At 38.1% G+C, this 23670-nt stretch overlaps 1 protein-coding gene across 1 annotated transcript; it reads left to right on the top strand.

The window, feature by feature from the left end:
- The first annotated feature begins 1949 nt into the window (after positions 1-1949).
- Positions 1950-21386, top strand: klhdc8a (kelch domain containing 8A). The gene is made up of 6 exons (XM_079597041.1): positions 1950-2131; positions 15006-15418; positions 16352-16516; positions 16761-16979; positions 20188-20289; positions 20377-21386. Exons 2-6 carry the CDS (start codon positions 15043-15045, stop codon positions 20577-20579), a joined length of 1065 nt encoding a protein of 354 aa, XP_079453167.1. The 5' UTR covers positions 1950-2131; positions 15006-15042; the 3' UTR covers positions 20580-21386.
- Positions 21387-23670: the final 2284 nt, after the last annotated feature.

Raw genomic sequence — 23670 nt, 5'->3', positions numbered from 1 at the left:
TTTCCAAAAGATGGGCAAAAATCTTACCCTAAACCATGTCAAATTATCTATATCCATGAACGTTAGAAATGTGGGTCTTTTATAAAGTGAATTTTACTTTTTTTTTTTTTACTGTTTTTGTATAAAAAATATTTATTTATTTATTTATATAGCCTAAATTAAAAAATATAAAATAAATCCTCCTAAAACTATAAATCCTAAAAAAAAACCTATTATGTTGTTTCAAAATGACATTTTGTTGAAACAACACAAGTGTGACTTTTTTCCCCCCACACTAACATAAAAAACAGACATTATTCAAATTGATTTAATTTTTTTGTAGATCTAGAAAGTGTTGTCAACCGTGCAAAGTCTCACATCATTTAGACAAAGATCATTTATTTATTTATTTATTTCGGCAAACGTCATTTGGGGTCAAAGACCTGAACAGCGCACGAGGGGTTAAAAACGTGCAGGCTTACAGCGCATGTTCACGAGACTCAGTCGCTATAGAAACAAAGACGCTAAAATGCAATCACGCAATGAGCTTCTCTACTACGAAATTGATTTCTTTATATTTGCTATTAGTATTATCCATACTGCAAAATCCTTATGTTTTTATTCAACTATATGTGGGCCTAATGTAAAATACGGGACAAATCGCGTCCCTTATTGATTTGATACGGGACGCATCATCTTACTTGTAAATAGAGAGCCTAAGTCCCGCCCCTCCGCTTCCGGCTCATGGGACCTTATTTCGGAAAAAATATGTATGGAAGTCAATGGCGAGAGATAACTTATCTTTTTATTCCGTCTGAACTGTCCCCTGAACTACACCTATGATGTTTGTCAATTTAAAAGGTAAATATGAAAGTCAAGAAAGTCGCAGTTTGTCATAAAACAGAAGAGTAACGTTTAGTTGTATGTGAAAATCGCTCGATGAACTACATCTCTCGTCTCGCACTATGTAGCCTACGTCACAAGATCCGTTGCTCGTATGTGTGTATTCTGGCTCAAAACACGAGTCAGGCATGACGGCGTAACGTTACGATTATAATGTAAGACTATAGAAAAAATGACAGACGTTAGCTTCAGTAAAGTTAGCTTCATTCATTGAGAGAAAAGGTATGACGTCGCATGTGCGCCTTCTGGGTTTGTAGTCTTTGTAATTACGTATTTTCACAGTCTTACAGCTCAACAGTTTTACATCAAACTGCGACTTTCTTGACTTTAAAATGTATCTTTTAAATTGACAAACATCATATGTGTAAATCAGGGCACAATTCAAACGAGATCAAAATATTTGTTGTCTCTCGCCATTGACTACCATACAATATTTTTCCGAAATAAGGTCCCATGGTGGTCGACCGGAAGGGGAGGGACTTAGGCTCTCTATACGGGACGATTCCGTATTTTAAGGGACGGGTGGCAACCCTACCTACCAATGTGGTGGATATTTTGTAACAGAGGCATCAAAATAGATTTTAAGATTTCATAGATTTTTTATGTAGACATAATTAGTCAAAATTAGTTATGTAATTCAATGTTTTTGTCACGAAACGTGCTTGTTGAATTTGAAGTAAATTAAATAAGTAAATTGAATTCCTCTTCCTGTAATTCCATCCAAACTTCCTGTGGGGCGTGGCCAATCCGATACAAACTCACAACACTCGTATACAAAATGATTAGGTTCCTAATTTCCCCAAGTTTTAAGGTGATAAAGATCATCAACAACAACACAAACGTCAGGATAAACGACTCCTGCAACTTTTCATTTCTTCACAGGCAGCGTCATTTGCGTAGATGTTACAATGAGATGGACGTATGTAGGCTACATGTAGGTTATCAGACGCACTGGAGCCCCCTTGAGCATTTCTGAAATTATTGTCAGAATGACGAATGTGATGAAGGGATGCGATGAATATTTCATGTATGACCCATATGAGGGAAAGAGAGAGGGAGAGAGGAGAGATGCTGTGCTGGGTTCGGCGGATGATGCGGGGAGGCTGACAGACAGACAGAAAGAGAGAAGGGAGGGAGGGAGCCTCTCTTTTCCACGCGTGGATTACGGTATTATTGCTCTGCATCGCTCTCTATCCAGAAGGGAAGCACCCGAGGAGAATCGGAAGAAACCGAAGCCCAGACCCGAACAGTAAGTGATTAATTTCCAAACCTCTGTGCTTTGATGTTATGCATTAGTAAATGTATAGAGAGAGAGGATCTCTGTCACTGTTAACAGTAAATGACAGCCTTGAAACATTTGATTGACACTTTTGCAGTGATAGGCTACTGTATTTACTGTACTGTACATGTCTGATAAATCGAAATGCAAATGGAGCTGCTTGTAAATTGTTCACTGTATTGTGCAATTAATGCAGCTTGAACTGACTCCATTCAAACTTTACTGTGTGGATCATTTCTCAGGTGTGTTGGTTTTAAAACTTTTTAAAGAAATGTACGATTCAAGTTTGAAAATCTCACTTTGACTTTGTTTAAATGTTCTCCCTTGTGATGGCATCATTTGCATACTAAATTGCAATTGGTCTTCTGCCATGCATTAGTGTGAAATATAACTCCTGTGCCGGTAATGGCATTGTCCGAAATCACATACTCTCTGAGTAGGTACTTCTTTTCTACAAATAGGTAACCTACTTACTTTGCGACCATTTAAAAAGTAGGTTCTACGTAGTATGAGTGCTTCTCAATACTCAAATTGATGCTTCCTCATTTCCTCGCTCCTTCGTCCTCCAGCCCGTGACCCGGAAACCGATTGAACTCAGCCATCTTGAAGGACATGTCAATTCTCTAATGCTGCCTCGGACATTTCCTACTTCCCACTTCTGAAGTCGTGATTACTTTCTCACCGCATTCAAATTTTGTAAGGAAAGGAAACGAGGTTGCACAAATAAGAAATGAGAAGCACCATATGTGTGTATTATATGGATGAACTACATTTGACATGTTGCCATTGTCTTGTGACCTACCAGCGACAGTTGGGTCACTTCACAACTCCCGTGGCCTCATGGGATATTAAAGTGTTTATTGAATGCACACTTCAAAATTTCACCAGAAGTAGTAGGTCAGGAAGTAGTACTGTGTCATGAATACTGTAAATTCAGACAACATACTACTCTTTTCAAATGCTGTTTATAGTAGGGAAGTATACATTTTAGATGCCAATTACTTTCCAAACAAATAGTTTTGCCCTAAACTCAGACCATTGGTTGTGCTAACTTGAGTATCCGTTGTCCTGGCAATAAATGCTATACATGCAATTTGCAGGATGTGCTACCAACACTATATTTGCATGGTTTTAAGGGTTTAGGCCTTTGGGGTAGGTTTGGGGCTTAGTAAAGCCTCACACCACTTCACACCACATGAACGAAATGCTTTTTTCCCCTGTCGAAATGTGCTAGCTACATTTTTTAACACATTTCACTGTCTTGCTACATCTGAATGCTTCCTTTGTGCCACATGAATCATGCTACCCATGTTTTGGACTGTTTTGGCTGAAAAAGGGACTGTTTTAACTGCAGATAGCACATCCTGAGCGGGTGGCACAAATCGTCAGAACACCGACCCACTTGGCCGATCAATTATACATATTTTTTTACATTTTAATGTGTATTTTTCATCTGCAGAGGTTGATCAGAAGCTGCGTAAAGTTGATTTTGATGTATTGCTAACAGAGGCCTATCATGTGACATTTACTATACTTTCTGTGCAGCATAGAATCAAAGCCTCAGAAGTTCTTGAACTATGGTTCTTACTGGTATTTTATAAATTATAGTACGGTAACATGAAATCATCTATTAGCTAGTGCAACAGAATATTAAATGAAAAAAATAGTTTTGGTCCATTCTGACTATCTGTTTGCAATTCCTGGTGTCGTTATTGGCAGAGAAATTGATTGGATTGTGAAAAGTGGTGGATTCATATCTGAATAGAGTCAGTTGGAGAGGGATTTGTGACATCTTTCAAACATGAAAGTCGTTTCAGAGGTGGAGCGTGTTATTACAGTTAGAAAAAGATTACAAGGAAAATGTTTGTTTTATTAAAAATAACATGCACATATGAATTGTGCACAATAAGACCAAGATCATTTTGATTTTATGTTGACTTTATGGTAACTTTTTACAGCGTACTTGTGAATGTCAGGTGGGCTAACTGAATTGGACTTTAGTTTGTCAAATGGAAAAATGTGTGCGTTCTCTTTTAACAGATATAGCAGTACTAGTATTTTTGCACTTATCCTGAGATCTCTCGCCCTTTGGTAAAGATGTCACACCTTGCTACATCCATGACAAGTCTTTAGTTATGGATTGCATCCGTCTACCTGAAAGGTCAGAGCCATTGCGTGCAGTCACTCAGCCTTCTCATTTGAATGCAGCTGATAATGTGTATTAAAGGTTAGCGGACTTTGACTTGCAGCTCTCTTGCAGGGCATTTTCAAAAGGGGTAATATTTGCACTACAAGTTTTCCCCCCTAGGCTCAAACCAGCCAGTTTCTGAAGACAGTTTCATCCTGCTTTAAACTGCGACTGCATAATGTCCACCCGCTCCAAATATTAACTGTCTGCAGCAGTGACAGCCTGCCAAGTTTTCAGAGTCTAGCTTCAGTGATTTCTCGCCGTACTGGTGTCTTTAAACACCACAGGGAATAGCCGGTCTGCTGATTAAGGATCCACGGCCTTGGACTCATTCATATTGTAGGAAGGTATTTCCATAGCAATTAGCTATGAGACCTTTTGGCTCTCGCTTTAGAGAAATACATCCCCAGCTCCCAATTGTAATCTTCCTACCGAATCCTCATTCGGACCAGTCTCATCCACATTATTATCCCACTGCATTTATATTCAAATGGCACATCGAAGGCCTTCATAATTGAATCTAATCCACTCCGTCTGATCAAAGGCCCTTTAAAGGAGTCATAGTTTAATTTGTTGAATCAATAGAGCAGCTATGGTTTTGTCCATGGCTGACCTAGATTTCTCTGGGTTTTTATTACACTGGCTAAGTTAGCCGTCTTTTTTGGGAGAGTATGTTGCAGGGAGGTTTTGAATCTAAAATCGTCAAGGAAAGACAAACGCGTTTTATGTAATCCTCCAGGGAATGGCGACGGCAGAATTGCATTATATTCTGTGCTCTCGTGCACTGAATTCAGGGTTGCTATGGAAATGATCTGCTCTGCTACAGTTGACATTGGCCAGACAATGAGCACAAAGGATTAAGGAAGCACCAGATGAATAAAGAAGAGGTCAGGTATAGTATTCTTCGGTTTAAGCACTGTTATATATCATGATCGTTTGATACTCGGCGTGGGAGGAAGGACAAAATCTATATTGCTGGATGAGCCATTTTCTATCATGATGATACTGAATGTATCGTATATGACTGGATATTTTAGGAAAAAAATTATATATTAAATAATCATGTGATGCCTTTTTGGATAGTTCACTGAAATAAATCATTTACAAATGAATACCGGTAAATATTTTTTATACATTTTTTTATAAATCTTATACAAATATTTTTTATTTTTATTTGGAACTTAGTGGTGGAAAGTAAAAAAAAGATACCCATTATTTAATGCTTTAGAAATAAATAACAGCAGCAGAAATAAACAACAACAGCAACAGCAATAAACAACAGCAGAAACAGCAATAACCAACAGCAACAGTAATAACCAACAGCAGCAGCAATAAACAACAGCAGAAGCAGCAATAAACAACAGCAACAGTAATAACCAACAGCAGCAGCAATAAACAACAGCAGAAGCAGCAATAAACAAAAACAGCAGCAGCAATAACCAACAACAGAAGCAGCAATAACCAACAGCAGCAGCAATAAACAAAAACAGCAGCAGCAATAACCGACAGCAGCGGCAATAGATAATAATAGTAGCAGCAATAAACGGCAGCACCTGCAATAACCAACAGCAGCAGCAATAACAGCAGCAGCAATAAACAGCAGCAGCTGCAATAACCAACAGCAGCAGCAATAAACAAAAACAGCAGCAGCAATAAACAAAAACAGCAGCCGCAATAAACAACAGCAGCAGCAATAAACAACAGCAGCAGCAATAAACAAAAACAGCAGCAGCAATAAACAGCAACAGTAATAACCAACAGCAGCAGCAATAAACAACAGCAGAAGCAGCAATAAACAAAAACAGCAGCAGCAATAACCAACAACAGAAGCAGCAATAACCAACAGCAGCAGCAATAAACAAAAACAGCAGCAGCAATAACCGACAGCAGCGGCAATAGATAATAATAGTAGCAGCAATAAACGGCAGCACCTGCAATAACCAACAGCAGCAGCAATAACAGCAGCAGCAATAAACAACAGCAGCAGCTGCAATAACCAACAGCAGCAGCAATAAACAAAAACAGCAGCAGCAATAAACAAAAACAGCAGCCGCAATAAACAACAGCAGCAGCAGCAATAAACAACAGCAGCAGCAATAAACAAAAACAGCAGCAGCAATAAACAGCAGCAGCAATAAACTACAGCAGCAGCAGCTGATATAACCAGCAGCAGCAATAAACAACAACAACAGCAGCAGTAAACAAAAACAGCAGCAGCAATAAATAACAACAGCAGCAGCAGCTGCAATAACTAACAGCAGCAGTAATAAACAAAAACAGCAGCAGCAGCAATAAACAACAGCAGCAGCTGATATAACCAGCAGCAGCAATAAACAACAACAACAGCAGCAGTAAACAAAAACAGCAGCAGCAATAAATAACAACAGCAGGAGCTGCAATAACTAACAGCAGCAGCAATAAACAAAAACAGCAGCAGCTGCAATAACTAACACCAGCAGCAATAAACAAAAACAGCAGCAGCAATAAACAACAACAGCAGCAGCAATAAACAATAACAGCCGCAGCAGCGGCAATAAACAACAGCAGCAGCTGTAATAACCAGCAGCAGCAATAACAGCAGCAGCAATAAACAACAATAACAACAGCAGCAGTAAACAAAAACAGCAGCAGCAATAAACAACAACAGCAGCAGCAATAAAAAACAGAAGTAGCAGCAGTTGTAATAACTAGCAGCAGCAATAACAGCAGCAGCAATAAACAACAACAACAGCAGCAGTAAACAAAAACAGCAGCAGCAATAACCAACAGCAGCAGCAGCAGCAATAAACAAAAACAGCAGCAGCTGCAATAACCAACAGCAGTAGCAGCAATAAACAACAGTATTAGCAGCAGCAGCTGTAATAACCAACAGCAGCAGCAGAAATAAACAAAAACAGCAGCAGCTGCAATAACCAACAGCAGCAGCAGCAATAAACAACAGTAGCAGCAGCTGTAATAACCAACAGCAGCAGCAGAAATAAACAAAAACAGCAGCAGCTGTAATAACCAAAAACAGCAGCAGTTGTAATAACCAACATCAGCAGCGGCAATAAACAACAACAGCAGCAGCTGTAATAACCAACATCAGCAGCGGCAATAAACAACAACAGCAGCAGCTGTAATAACCAACAGCAGCAGCAGCAATAAACAACAGTATCAGCAGCTGTAATAACCAACATCAGCAGCGGCAAAAACAACAACAGCAGCAGCTGTAACAACCAACAGCAGCAGCAGCAGCAATAAACAACAGTATCAGCAGCTGTAATAACCAACATCAGCAGCGGCAAAAACAACAACAGCAGCAGCTGTAACAACCAACAGCAGCAGCAGCAGCAGCAGCAGCAGCAATAAACAACAGTAGCAGCAGCTGTAATAACCAACAACAGTATCAGCAGCTGTAATAACCAATAGCAGCAGCAGCAATAAACAACAACAGCAGCAGTAGCAGCAGCAGCAATAAACAACAGCAGCAGCTGTAATAACCAACAGAAGCAGCAGCTGTAATAAACAACAACAGCAGCAGCAGCAATAAACAACAGCAGCAGCAGCAGCTGTAATAACCAACAGAAGCAGCAGCTGTAATAAACAACAACAGCAGCAGCAGCAATAAACAACAGCAGTAATAAACAACAACAGCAGCATCAGTAAACAAAAACAGCAGCAGCAATAAACAACACAACAGCAATAGGGACTTAAAGCAACAGCCTCTGGTGCAACGGCTACGTCATTCTGTCGTTCTATTTCGCATGCGCAACTTTAGCTGCCACTTCGCGACGTTCTACTGTAACCGTCTACTACGGGAGAACAGCTGATTTGCCGTAGTCGTTACTACGTGACAGATTAAGAAAGTTAATGTTATGTTTTAGGTTATGTGGCATTGTAATTGTTTCTCTATATTATTAAATGCCAAAAGCAACCCTTCTCTTGCTTTTTAAAATCACTTTCTTTTTTTGCATTTTGTCAGATGATTCAATTATCCCCTATGCCGTCTTCTTTGCTGTTGCTTGGTGATCATTGCGTCTTTTAGCTACGGCAGTTAACCGTTTCCGGCTGCCGTTGCCGTTCCATCAGCAGCTGTTGCTTAAAGTCCCTAATAACCAGCAGCAGCAGCAGCAGCATAGCAGATCTATTCCGCCAAGACCAAACATATAAACATTGTCATATCCATTACCAGCCCAAACACTTTCGGTTGTCATAACAGAAATATGACAAATCAGACGGATAGCTAACACTAATATTATAAAAATGCATTGTTCCAACTCCAAGTTCCAAATTTAGTGTTCTAAAAAAATCCTAAACAGTACATTTTGTTTATAAGAACTGAACTTGTATTTAAAAGTTAATAAAGAAATCTAGAATAAAGAAAGAACGTTTTCTGTTTTTTTCTTCTGATGCTGATAACATCATCAGGATGTTCTGCGTACTATATGTTAGTTCAGAAGATGTACCAAGGTTTACGCAATGCTAGCCAATGTTAGTTGGGAATTCTGATGTTTGAAGCCCTTATTTTTGCATTACTCCATGTTTCGCTCCAAGTCCCTTTTAATGTTTCATTATGCAGTTCTGTCCACTGATTGCCATGCAAATACTGCGATATATAGCACATTTTCTTCCCGCTGAGACAGATCGCACAGTACAGTACATTGTCAAAACGCTCAACCCTATTTGATACTGAAAGCAAATGTAAATTTAAATGAATCCCCCGCAGAACTTTAACAACGCTCGGTAGATAAACCCTCGCAGGATCATTTTGTTCTGATTAAGAACCGCACTTCTGTGGACTTTAGCGTTGGCGCTGTTTGAATTCAGGGAGGCTAATTAAATAGAAGTCGATAAACGCTTACCTGCTGGGACTTATGGATTCGCCGGAGGAGAGAATGACAAGAGGACCTTAAATGGATCATTTGCGTAAAGTCTATTGGATCATACTCGTAGCTAATAGCTCAGGTTTAGGATACAATGAAGCCCAGAATTAAGCCTAAGTTATGTATTGGGGATGGGAGACTAACTAATTAAAAGTTTGAAAAGGATGCACACTGATTGTAAATGACTTCAGTGGGCGCTCGTAGGCCTACTGTTGATCTCAAGCTGTTCGAGCAGTTAATTAACCAAAAGAAGAAGACGTGGCGGAGCAAATCATTACAGATTGCAATTAATGCGATTTGCAAGGCATGCCAAGAGAACGTTAACAAGAGAACGTCAGCTCGGGGTCAAAGGGGTAAGATCGCTGTGATTTTTGTTTGTTTGTTAATGCATCATTAAAAGCGAAGAAGCCTTCCACTCAGAACCCCCGGTTTCCACATCTTGAGATGGTCTCATTGTTTCCATGGCAACCCAACTCTGCATACCGAGTCGGGGGGGGGGGGGGGGACTTGAGAAATGTGTCTTTCCTTGAGCTTTCTTTTAAGTTCCTGTCTTCCCGTGGATGAAATGTACGACAGCTTGGCCTGTAAATGATGGTGGAGATAGTCGAAACCCCAGGTGAAAGTCTGTGATTGGAATACAAAGGCTGAGAAAGAAAGGCAGAGGGGCGGACTCTGAGGGGGAAAAAAGCCTTCTCATCTCAGCTCGTCTTTGACAGTCAATTTACATCTGAGAATATCTCCCCAAGTTACCACTCGCCCGGCTCGGCTCCGTGGCTCTTTGTAATTGTTATTTGAAACATTAAATCTCAACTGATAATCTACACTACAAACGCTCTTCAAAGAACAATGTCTCGCAGGTGACGGAGCATCAGAACGTCTAATTGGAAACAGATCCATTTCTTCACATTGGAATGGGATTTTATCGTAGATAAACATGTCTTGTCATTTTTTAGATTCAAGGGTATCGACTTTTTAATAGCATAAAAAGGCTGGCTGACCAAGGGAGGCTTGCTAATCAGACTTACTTCTTAAAAAAAACTTATTTCTTAATATGTTGGTTTTCTTTTCTTGTGCTGAGTTTCCATTGCCTGTCTTCTGTCGCTTAAAGGGATCATTCACCCAATAAAAAAATAATCTTATGTTGTTCCAAACCTGTATGAGTTTCTTACTTTTGTTGAACACAAAAGAAGATATTTAGAAGAATGCTGGTAACCAGACAGTTGATGGTAGCCATTGACTTCTATTATTTCTTTTTTCCTACTATAAAAGTCAATGGCTACGGTCAACTGTTTGGTTACCAGCATTCTTCAAAATATCTTCTTTTTGTATTCAGCAGAAGAAAGAAACTTGTATAGATTTGGAAAAAATTGAGGGTTATTTAATTGATGACAGAATTTTGGAGAATATCCCTTTAAAAGTTTAGATTTTCAGTTGTGAAGAAAACTTGAGCTGTGGGAAGGGTGCTTAGTAAATAACTTTTTCAAAAATTTTAAAGAATTTTTTTTACATATATTTTAAATATATTTATATTTTTAAAAAGATAAAGAAATGTAAGAAAGTCTAAAAATAAAACCGTATGAATAAATCAGCATATTAGAATGATTTCTGAAGGATCATGTGACACTGAAGCCTGGAGTAATGATGCTGAAAATTCAGCTTTGCATCACAGGAATAAATTATATTTTAAAACCTATTCAAACTGAAAACAGTTATTTTAAAATGTAAAAATATTTTACAATATAACAGTTTTTACAGTTTTAGTCATAAATGCAGCCTTGGTGCCAAAAAAAAAAAAAGACTATGCTGGTCTTTTCAACAGGTTTTTTTTTTTTGGAGCTTGAAGGATTTTATAGTAGATATTTCTCAATCTCGGTCTCTTACAATTGATTGTTCCTCGTCCATGTTTGATGTTTAATATACGTGAGAAGCGGGATTTTGGTTCTGCGAGCACCCTTAAGATGGCAATATGTTGAAAGAAAATGAGAAAGTATGACAGAGATAGTGATATTTTGAACCTGTGTGAAAGCACAAGAGAAAGAGACACTGAACGATCACCTCATTTTACACAGTGATTGGACTTGATGAAGTGTTCACCACTCTCAGGGGTCTCTGTGTAGTTAACACAATCACTAAAGGCCCAGAGCTCTCAACCTGTAATAACCCAGTTTAATCGTCATTAAAGTACTATCTGATGGCTTTCAATGAGAGCAGAGCGGCCAAACACTTCTATAGTCTGTGATCAGCTTTTCAGAGAAGCCCATCAGGGACTCGCCATCCACTGATCAGCCGTAAATGGCATTGAGATGGGAACATTTATGAATGAAGGTCTTGTAAATTGAGACGTGTCCTCCGGGATTGTTCGTATACTTTTTGATGACTAGCGTTGTGGACTAACTAACTCCTAGCAAGTAGTCTAACTTAACTAACAAAAATAATTTTAAAAAGTAGTCTGGCAGCTGTTTTCATAAAGGTGAAGCTTCACCAGTTCAGTTTTTTCCCTTTTTTAATCCCACGTTGTATTGTAGGCTAAAATGCAAAATCAGAAGTCGTTCATTTTCAATGAGACTTGATCCAGAAACCAGCAGCACAAGGACAGAGTTTGTTTCACCAGTTCCTGTAAATAAGTCATTTACAAAAAAAAACAGCCACGCATTTTAGGTCTGCTTTTAATATTTTGTTAAATGTTGCTGTTTTTACTACAAGTACCTTTTCATGTGTGTATTGTTGTAGCCTTAGTGTAAATTTGTTATTTTAAATAATAATATAATGAATTATATCTTTTTGATCTGTTTTATCTACAGATATGAGAGAGACCCTTTATATATGGGTGTGTGTGTGTGTGTGTGCGTGTGTGCGTACGTGCGTGTAAATATATATACATTCATATTTTACTCTAAAATATTTTTATTTTACTATAATTTAAAATGTATTTTATTTATTTAATTTAATTTCAGCATTTATTTTATTTAATTTCAGCATCATTACTCCAGTCTTCAGTGTCATGTGATCCTTCAGAAATCCTTCAAATATGCTGATTTGCTGCTAAAGAAACTTTTTTACTTTATTTTTAATGTTAAAAACAGTTGTGCTGCTCAGTATTTTTGTAGAAACAGTGATCGATTTTTCAGGATTCTTAGTTTAATAGGAAGTTATTAAAACAGCATGTATTTGAAATACTGTCACTTTTGATTATATTAAAATATAACATATATTAAATATACAAATGTGAATTTCTTTAAAAAATATCTTACTGACCCCAAACTTTTGAAATGTACACATTTATTCTCCAGTGCATGCTTAAAGAACAAGTACTGGTTTCAATTTGAGGATCAAATTGAGACATATGTCTTTGAGTAAAGAATCATCCTTGTTGTGTAGCTTAAAGGATAATTCCGGTATTTAACACCTTGAGTCTATATTGTAGTTTGTTTTGGATGAACAAGAGTGGTGGACAACATTTTTTTGACAATGGTTCCTCTCTCGAGTTTTTGACTATAAAATAATTGGCCATGAACCCATTTAACATTGGAGTCAATGGGCATGTCCGAAAATGTCATTAAAACAGCCAATAATGTTCGTTTACAAAACTGTGCAACTCACCGAGTGATTAATGATGTTAGTTGATGTTCCAGAAACAAAAAGTGTTGCGAAATACAGTTTCTGTCGTGTTTTATTCGTCATTTTGTAAAATCCCATTGAATTCTGTTGAAGGACTGAGTGCTCGAAAATGACGAATAAAACACGACAGAAACTGTATTTCGCAACACTTTTTGTTTCTGGAACATCAACTAACATCACTAATCACTCGGTGAGTTGCACAGTTTTGTAAACGAACATTATTGGCTGTTTTAATTACATTTTCGGACATGCCCATTGACTCCAATGTTAAATGGGTCCATGGCCAATTCTTTTATAGTCAAAAACTCGAGAGAGGAACCATTGTCAAAAAAATGTTGTCCACCACTCTTGTTCATCCAAAACAAACTACAATATAGACTCAAGGTGTTAAATACCGGAATTATCCTTTAAGAAACAAACCGGATATTCGATAGCGTATGTTGACGTCTGCTTAAATGACAGCTGCGATACTTTCCTCACGATATTCATTGGTTGTGAAAGCACTCTGGGAAAGGGTTGTAGGGGAAGCATGGGAATGGTTTCTCGAGGAAAGTCAGGGACCCGGGTGAAGACCACGGTTGCCTGGATACTGCTGGATGCTAAGCCTCGGTACAACAGCCCACTTCAAGCTCATTGTGTACACAGCTGAGGAGAGAAGAACAGTTGTGTGAAATTGGCTGCATCAATTGAATCAAGTGATGATGCTATTCTGGGCCGTCTTCCATATCACTGCCTCCACTTGGATGGAAATAGAACATAAAAAAGTGTTTGCATAACTTAAGCCGTGGATTTTACAGCCATAAATAAGACAAAATGTGCCTCTCTGTGTGCATGCCTATTGGAACAACAGTGAGCTTTTCTTTCTGAGTTCAAGTCTTTGATATCCATTAGCCTTCTTGTAATTAGTTCCCTTATTATTTCTCTTAATATGATTACAGAATAATTGTAGACTGTTATCCAATTATCGCACTATGTATAGAGTGCTAAATGGAAAGACAACAAGCTTTAATACATATTTGTGTTTTAGCAGGCAGTCACTATCTATCTCACATTTAACTGACAATCAAATCACGAATCAGTATAAAATAAAAATATATTTATTTACTTTGGGTCATGCAATATTGGTTGATGCAATGAATAACATTTTTAGCATTAAATATGTGTCACTCTAAAATATATAATTAAACTTACTAATGCAAGTTTTTTTGCATAACATCTTTTTATGTAATAGAATATGGGTGATTAAATACCACTGTCACCGTTATAATCAGTTTTCATTTTAGTTTAATGTGTGCTTTTGTCATTTTTATTGATTCGTCATTTCTATTTAGCTTTGATTTGTTTTTTATTTCATTGTAGTTTTACTGATTTTAGTACTTCAATTTAAACTTATTTACAGTATTTCAATTACCAAAGCAACTATTCTTTCAAAGTTTTTCATCTAATATTTAGATTTTATTTAATTTTCCTACACTGTAAAAAAATATTGTTGGTTTAACTTAAAAAAGTAAGTTACCTGGTTACCTTAAACATTTGAGTTCATTGAAATTAAACAATTGAGTTAATGTAATGAAGGAGATTGGTTTAATCAATAGAAACTCAAAAGATTGTGTTATCTGAACTACATTAATTATCTAAGTTGATTTGAAAAAGGAAAATAAGTTGTGATTACAAATAATGAAAATATTTTTTACAGTGTATATTGCTTTTTACATTGTTGTATAATCTTCACTTTATATTGTAAATATATACATTGTTTAAAGAAAAGCATTTGGCTATTATCTGACAAATCTAATAAATAATGGACCGTTTATTTGATTATCAAGAACCTTTAATGTAACTTCTGCTATAAAATATAAGGCTAAATGCTTCTGGAAGAAAGATGGAACAGAATGGAAAAGTGAGATGCACCGTGATGCCTGATATATATTCAGAAGCGTTTTGAGATGAGTCAAGCATCATATCCCAGTAGTCAGTCGTGGGAATAGTAGGCGACAGTATGAGAATATATATGGACATTGTCATTGTTATTGCAAGTGTTGTAATCACTGTACACATTGTCATAATTGCTGTATGAATTGCACACAGTGGATTACTGAACATTAACGCTATTATAGACGTGGGCTGAATGTAGAGTTGGCCATGTAAACGAATCACTCTTGATGTTTTACAGGAGCTGACTCCAAAACCCAAAGCGATCGGAAAGGGTGATGACGGTGCCCTCGGCCCATGAGTTCCATTGGCAGAGCCTGGCATGTCTCTCCAGTGCCCGTGTGTATCACTCATTGGCTGATGTGGGGGGGCAGCTGTATATGGTGGGGGGTTGTGATGCCTCGGGTCGACCCACCAGCGCTCTTGAGCTCTACTCGCCCGAGGTGGACCGCTGGCTCAGTCTTCCTCCGATGCCCACGCCGAGAGCCGGGGCGGCAGTGGCCGTTTTAGGGAAGCAGCTGCTGGTGGTCGGTGGGATGGGGAAGGACCAGCGCCCCCTGAAGGCCGTGGAGGTGTACAACACTGAAGAAGGCAGATGGAGGAAGAGGTGCTCACTCAGAGAGGCGTCCATGGGGCTTTCTGTCACTGTTAAAGGTAGAAAACAGTTTTGTGGCTTTAGAGTCAATGGTGTTCACGACCAATGTATTATCTCCATACTTCCATACTTTACAGGTCAAATATGTGCAATTATTCAATGAGGATTTTATTCATGGAAATTGATATATAGATAATACAATAATAAATAGAACTATTTAAAAACTAAATTTTGTTTAGATCTTTAATACATGTTCTCAATCAGTAGAATCTATCTATCTATCTATTTATCTATTTATCTATTTATCTATCTATCTATCTATCTATCTATCTATCTATTTATCTATCTATATATCTATTTATCTATCTATCTATCTATCTATCTATCTATCTATCTATCTATCTATCTATTTATCTATCTATATATCTATTTATCTATCTATCTATCTATCTATCTATCTATCTATCTATCTATTTATCTATCTATATATCTATTTATCTATCTATCTATCTATAGTTAAATAAGGTGAATTGTGAACAATACAATCAAGAAAGTGTATTACAGAATGAAATAAATAATTTTAGATGTTGGGATAGTGAAAAGTCTATACTACAAGTTGGAGGGAAAGAGTGGAAAATATTTGTAAAAAATTATTACGAAGATCAATATTATTTATTAGGTGTGTGTGTGTGTGCTAATGAATTGCAGGCAAAAATATCGATATAGTTGAAAAAATATTATTAGAATAATAATTTTGGAATAATGTGATGAATTTTGGACAATAAAAAGCAAGAACATGTATTAAAGAACAAGGTAAATCATTTTATTTTGTTGACTTCAAATCAAACCATGTCAATGTCACAGTCTCTTCTCATGCCGCACATGGCATTTAAAGCATTTATTCATTGAGGATTTGACATTGTAAGGTGAAAGACTGTTTTGTTCAAGAGTTCTTTGTTCAAAATGAAGACCTTCATTTGATCTCTGTTCAGACGGCAGAGCTGTTGCGGTTGGGGGAATGGGAGCAGACCTCCTGCCTAGAAGTGTTCTCCAGCAGTACGACCTTCGCAAGGACGTGTGGGCGCTCCTGCCGCCCATGCCCACCCCGCGCTACGATACCAGTGTCTGCCTACTGGGCTCCAAGATCTACGTGGCAGGTTTGCTGAGCAGAGAGAGTCCTTGTGTATCTGTTCTCTCCCCTTGTACATGAAATACTATGTGTGTGCGTATCTGTGTTCCTGACCTCGTTGTAGTTGCTGAAAAATGCCCACTCAAGTTAGCTAAATCTGATATACAAAAGGATAATTGGTTTATCAAATCGATATTTACTTAGTGTGGCAAATATTTGGTGCTTTCCCATGCAAAAATGACCAGTCACCACCAATGTCTCTGTCTCTTTAGGTGGACGTCAGTGTAAGCGTTTGGTGAAGACGTTTGAAGTCTACGACATGGAAAACCGCACTTGGTCCTCCCTACCCAGCCTGCTCTGCAAGAGATCTTATTCTGGGGTCATATGGGACAGTGCTGGGCGTCTCTGCTGGTTAGGAGGGCTCAGACAAGGAGGATTACACCAAACTTCAAAGTTTACCAAGAACGTTAACATCTTTGACACCAACCAAGGTAAATTAGCTAGACATGCCAACGCTAAAATAGTACATACTGTATATCTGGTCTGTTTCCCACTGTAAACATACAGTAAGTAGTGTAGTGAAAAGAGCATTGAAAACTTACAAAGCATCATGATTTACATGAGAGAGCATCACATTTAAATCCAAATGACAATTGATCTACTGTAAACTGCACTATACCCAAACTTCAAATTGAAGCTATAAAATGCTGAAATGATCTGGAGTCAGTCAGATTTGGACTAGGAATTCACTCCATTATTTTACTCTATCATTTAAAAGTCTTTTTTTATTTATTTAATACTTTTATTCAGAAAGGATACAATAACTAATCAAAAGTGACAGTCAAGACATGTATAATGTTACAAAAGATTTCCATTTCAGATAAATGCTGTTCTTTTGAACTTTCTACTCATCAAAAAACTCCATATAAAATATAAAAACAAAAATGAAAAATATGAAAACGATGTTTTCAACATCGATAATAATAATAAATGTTTCTTGAGCAGCAAATCATCATATTATAATGATTTCTGAGGGATCATGTGACACTGAAGACTGCAGTAATGATGCTGAGAAAATTCAGCTTTGATCACAGAAATAAATTACATTTTTAAATGTATTCAAATAGAAAACTGTTATAATATATATCATTAAGGAAACATTCAATTTGATCATTTTGCAAACATTAAGGGAATGTTACAGTACTTTCTCTAAACATTCTAAATCAAGTCAAAACATTTTTAAAATGTTAGACAAATGTCCAATTAAAAGTGCCATGAACGACATATAAATAATGTTTTGCACAAATTTTGAGAACATTATTACAGACAACATAACTTTGAACAAATGTTTCAGGGAAAATGTTTGTTCATAACTTTGAGAGAAGTTTGCCTTCTGAGAATGTTCTCTGTTCCACATGTTTTCAGCACACAGTATATTGCAAAAAATAGGCTTAGCGTTGAACCTCTGAATATTGTACCGTGAATATAGATAAGTGCTGCTTGTGTATGCGGTATGAGACAGGCCTTAGCCTTAATCTGTGAAATCTCCAAGAAAAATAGTTTTATGTTAATGCGTACATAAAACATGTGCATCATGTCATCACGGGTAACTGTTCCCTTTTTATAAAAAAAAAAAAATCGGATTAACCCAAAAAAAGGGGTGGAAAGATACAAGGTGTGACAAAATGTAAGAGCTGCTGAAATGAGTTATTGATTTCTCTCCGGCTTCTCACGCTTTTTCTTCCTCTACATCGTTTCCGCTCAAATCTGATCTTTTCTAATCAGATTCAGTAGATGGGAAAATTGCACAGACTTTTTTTTTTTGGCCCCAAGGGCGATAAAAAAAAAAAGTTCCTATCGTGAGTGGGCCGCGAGGAGGTCAACTGAACTTTGAACACGCTGCCGTATGAACCATTTCTCTCTTTTTTTTAATTATTCCATTACTGGTGCATGTGTCAGTCAACAGGTGCGTGAGCCGGCGTTCACAGAGCAGCACGGGGGATTAAACCTCGCTATCTAATTTCCTTCTGCCTGAATCCGCCACCGGCAATAAAAGCCCTCGCGTACAAGTCTCCCAATCTAATATAACTAGGCGATAAGATCGTGGGATAGGAAAGGGGGCGTTAAATGATGCTATTCAGAAACACATTGTCATCCCTTATCCATAGCTCATCCTGATAGATAGTTGAGCCCATCTGCTCTTTTGTCTTAACGCAGGCTTCTGCGGAGAGGGGCATGTCCCAGTTTGTTGGCAAGATGGATGTGCTTTTTATTAAAGATCCAACTTGACAATGTATACTTGCTAATTGAGTGTTGATAGACCCAACAGCATGTTTTCTAACGTAATGTCAACTGAACAGGCACCAGGACGGACCCCGCCACCTGTTTGAAGGGAATGTGAGTTCGCATCTGAATAAAAAGTATGCTCTGCATCAGAAAAAGGGAAAGGGCAACACCGCTCAACAGAAAAAGCGTCAGATTTTGGGCCAACAACAGAGCGAGCGTTGCACGCCAAGGGCTGAAATCAATATCCTGTCCGAAGTTGACAGACCCTTCATTTCTCATTCAAGTCGGACACTTTGATCCTGATCCAAATTGCCAAATTTGCAGCAAAACATCAATAAATGATTTAACTAAGATCACCGGAGAAAAACAAACTCAGCGAGCAGCCTTGTTGTCCACTGGCTACATGGGCCGCTTCCTTTTAAAGCAGCTTCCTGACTGAATGTTGCATAGACTTTGATCTCATAAAGTCTTTGAATACCATAAATTCCACACTGCAGTTTATTTTATATATATATATATATTTTTTTTTTTTTTTTTTATGCACATTTTAATTTTAAAAAAATGTATTACGTAAAAGAAATTTAACCAGAAAAAAAAAACATCTCTCTTTTTTTTTCATATCACTTGCATTCTAGGATTGCCTGATCTGTGAAAAATGCATGTAATGACAAAAGTTATGTGTTGCTTTATATTTGCAGTTATGTGTTGCTGTGAGCATCTGCATACGTGTCTTTGCAATCAAGCATGCAAACATGAATGGTGAAAGGAGTTGGCAACTCTCAAACAACCATCATTATTCTAATGCCGTTTGTGTGTTATTGGCTGTGATTGTGCTTTTTGGCAGATTAGGTTGATGTAAATAATGTGCCAAATTAACATTCCACATCTGTGAAACACAGAAAGCTGCTCAAATCTAACTTCCTTTTCAAAGCAATTAAAGTGTTCTAGCTCAGTAATTTTTGAAGAAATGGTCCTTGCATTTATTACGGCAAGCTATCGGCTTAGTTATTAGACATATATTAGATCCTGCAAATGGAAAGCAGTCTGTCAACTCTAATCGACAAGCACCCAGACTCTAATCTGCAGGAAAGTCCTTTATTTCTATTTCCTCTTTAGACGCTTTAGGAAAAGCTGTCAAACAAAACAGTGTTTAAATCATATACTGTATAAGCCTGTTAATTTTCTTTCACTCATTGTATAAATCTATGTCAGATTTTAAATCACACAGTGTTAATGGTGAATAGTGTGATTTATTCAAAGCTGAAAACCCCAGATTAATGTGCAAACTATACGCAAGACATTATTAGAATGACATCTTGCAAATTGCTGCTAGTGGTGCAGATATTACACACTTCACCTTTAATATTTTGCACTATATTATTAATATTTGTTTGTGTCCGCTTTGTTTCATAGGAACTTGGTTGAAATCAGAGGACACCGTACCCTTGAAGACCAAGCGAGCAGACTTCGCTGCAGCCATAGTGCGAGGCAGAATGATCGTGGCGGGAGGTCTGGGTATGGAAGTTGCATCATAATATATTTATCTACCGCACAGTTGGTGTCACGTTTGGTGTCATCAAAACATCTGCTCTCCTTTTACAGGCCATCAGCCATCAGTGCTGGACACCGTTGAAGCCTTCCATCCCGAAAAAAGAAAATGGGAAAGGCTGTCGCCCATGTCAACGCCGCGTTGCTCTGCCTCAAGCATCGTAATCCGTGATCGTCTACTGGTAGTAGGAGGCGTCAATCAAGTCCCAAGCTCCGCCCACGAGATTCTATATGTAAAAGAGGAGGAGATTCTTTAACCACAGAACTTTTACACTTGAGAAAAAGTTGCCTTCAATGATCAAGTAAAACTAATTTTCACACTAAAGGTGTGGTCACATTTACCATTGCTAGGTGAAGTTTCACAGGCGAAGTCAGTCATCGCAATTTTCGCTCATGTACGAATTCGCCACGCTCACCAACAGTCCTTCATACATCTCTACGCTATTGACAATTGACCTTGAGAATGTGACCACACCTTAAGTCGTGAAATAATACTCTACGCCAGTGTTTCCTAACCCTGTTCCTGGAGGCACACCAACAGTACACATTTTCATATTCTTCCTAATCGAACAAATCTGATTCAACTCATCCGCTCGTTAGTAGAGACTCCAAGGCTGAGTTTGAGGGGCTGTTTACACAACACCGTTTTCAACTAAAAACGTTTTTATGCGTTTTGGCCGTTCGTTTACACGACAGTGGCATTTTGGGTGCCTGAAAACGCAAACTCTTGAAAACAGGTTTCAAAGTGCACGTTTTTTAAGACGGTCTCCGTGGAAACAGCAAAAACGCGAATCTCTGAAGACGATGACGTCATACACATGCGTAGTATGTGTTCAGTCTATAGTGTTTCATCGCCATCTAATGGCCTGGCAGCAGAATACAGCGTTTTTAGTCGTTTTTGCGGATCCGTCTGAATGGGGACCGGTTTGACAATGGTGTCGTCTGTATACGGAAAACACAATGGAAAAACGTCTTCGTTTTAAGCACATCGTTGTCGTGTAAAAGTACTCTAAAGTTCCTTGCACACCGAGTCAGAAATTTCCGGCGTTAAAAAATAAGTACGACCTCACGTTGTGTCAATCACGTTTACACACTGCATCCGAAACTTTCATCCGTCATAAAAAAATTCGGATCCAGTTCGATTTTCTGCGTTTTTCGCATCCGTAGCAAGCATTTTGAGAGGTGTTTTGACAATTCAGAGCTAACGAATGACGAATATGAAAAAACGCATATGAAAATTTCGGACTCAGTGTGCAAGGACCTTAAGTCCAACTTTTGATGCCCTTCCCTTGCTAACTTCCCTCCCTCCGTCTCATTATTTAAAAAAAAATTCCCTTATGAATATGTTTTACGCACTATTCTCTAGACCTGTGTGTATGCTTGGGCTGTTGGGGAGAAAAAAAATACACAAACAAAAATGATAAAACAATAAACTACAGTCAGCTTAAGGTAGCTACAAGTATTATGCGGTTAAATATCAAAATAACTATAATTTCATACACTAGCGTTGTGTGGGGTGGGGGGCAAAGTAAGCACAATCTGCTGTGGTGTCACAATGTGGCATTGTGGTTTATGGATCTGCCTGAAGTGTACATGTTGAGTAGACTCGTTCCATCGATCAAAATCAAGGGGTCACCGAGGCTGGAGTCTGTCCAAGTACACTTCCCTCGCCCACTTAAAGAAGTTGAACGCACTTCAAAATGGCGGCGGGGATTCCCCTGAAGGGAAGTGGTAAGATCACGAGTGTACTGTATGTCTAAAAGATTTGAACACAGCCCAAGGCCAGAAATAGATGGGTCAGATAATGGAGACATACAAAATGTGTACTGTTGGTGTGTTTCCAGGAACAGGGTTGGGAAACACAGCTCCCAAATTTGAAATCTTGGCCAATGCATTGCAAAAGCAGTAGAGGAGGCCGTAGAGCTGGGGTTCTAAACTCTGGCCCTCGAGGTCCACTTTACTGCAGAGTTTAGCTCCAAACTTGATCAAAATCACCTGCCTATAACTTTCAAGTATTCTTGAGGACCTTGATTAGGTGTGTTTGATTCGGGTTAGAGCTAAACTGCAGGAAAGTCGACTTCGAGGGCCAGATTTGAGAACCCCTGTCGTAGAGTTTCCTTCAAACGTCTGTCTTAATCCACATTCAGGTAGCAAGCTATAAACATGTCAACGGTTTAAAGGTAAAATGTGAAATTTTAGCACCCCTAGCACAAGATTCTATTCAATGACGGTCGAAAACGTCGTTTACACAGATGCCTACTATAGCGCCCCTTGTGGCAATGCTGACATATTTCCTAATGCAATCATGAATGAAATCAAGCTACAGTTTGTTTACAGTACGTATGTAGAGTATGTTTCAGGCTTAATGTCAGCACAGCAAGGTTCTTGGATGCTAGACTGTTCAAATGAATAAGCTACACTATCTGACGAGGAATAACTAAGCACATTTTAGGGAACAACATGTATTTTAGTTCCACGAAGCTCGCTGTTAATGCTATTTTTACAAGATGCACAGCAACGACAATCTGCCTCCTAAAGCCGACAGCACCAAACAACCACCGAACGAGTTAAGCCAACAACAAATGCACAAACACAGCCACACACGCTTTAGAAACAGAATATAGGCGTTTGAAATAGAAACAGATTTAGCTGCAGACTCCCTATAATGGTGTCTTGAGATATTTGTAGGGTATTTACAGGGTTGCTAATTAATCTACTGCTATTTTTAGCATGATCATCTAGTAATACAGCAGAGGTATTATTAATAAAGTGATATTCATTGTGCATACCTCCCTGAATTAATTGTGTAGGTGATGTGTGAACAGATTTTGGTGATTTGTATGGTGAATATTGGTATTTTTCACTCATTCTGGTCAGTTTCATCCTTGTCCAAGTTAAATTGCACTGCTGTAGCACATACATGCAATCCTTTTTCTAAATGTTTACAGGGTCTTCAGCAATTTATAGTAGCATCAAGTATTTTATTAAAAAAAAAAACCTGAAATTGAAAATTGGGAGTTCCGTGGCTTTTTAAAAATGCAAAGACAAGCCATTTTGAAATGTTCTACCCCAACTTACTTTCCAATGGGAAATACATCAAAACAGAACAGGAATCTGCCACCTAAAAAGGATTCCATGGTTGTTTTTTTTAATGCTACACTAATAAAAATGATATTGAGTGTGTTCACATGCATATCAATTCACCTCTTTTAAGAATCCCAGCAAAGCAAGAAACATTAATGTGAGATCTGAAATGATTGGTTTACATATGCATATGCACACACACACACACACACACACACTGAATAAACTGCCAGGATTGTGGCTTATACAGTTCATGTCCTTTGG

Source organism: Phoxinus phoxinus, assembly GCF_949152265.1.
Source record: "Phoxinus phoxinus genome assembly, chromosome: 22".
In the NCBI taxonomy this organism is placed as follows: Eukaryota; Metazoa; Chordata; class Actinopteri; order Cypriniformes; family Leuciscidae; genus Phoxinus; species Phoxinus phoxinus.
This window is presented reverse-complemented; position numbering and strand designations above follow the sequence as displayed.

Bases quoted from the DNA above. Each gene is read 5' to 3' on its own strand.
- klhdc8a (XM_079597041.1), top strand. From the start codon at position 15,043: ATGACGGTGCCCTCGGCCCATGAGTTCCATTGGCAGAGCCTGGCATGT. The intron at 15,419-16,351 runs GTAGAAAACAGT...ATCTCTGTTCAG, and splicing joins GCTTTCTGTCACTGTTAAAG to ACGGCAGAGCTGTTGCGGTT. The intron at 20,290-20,376 runs GTATGGAAGTTG...CTCCTTTTACAG, and splicing joins GATCGTGGCGGGAGGTCTGG to GCCATCAGCCATCAGTGCTG.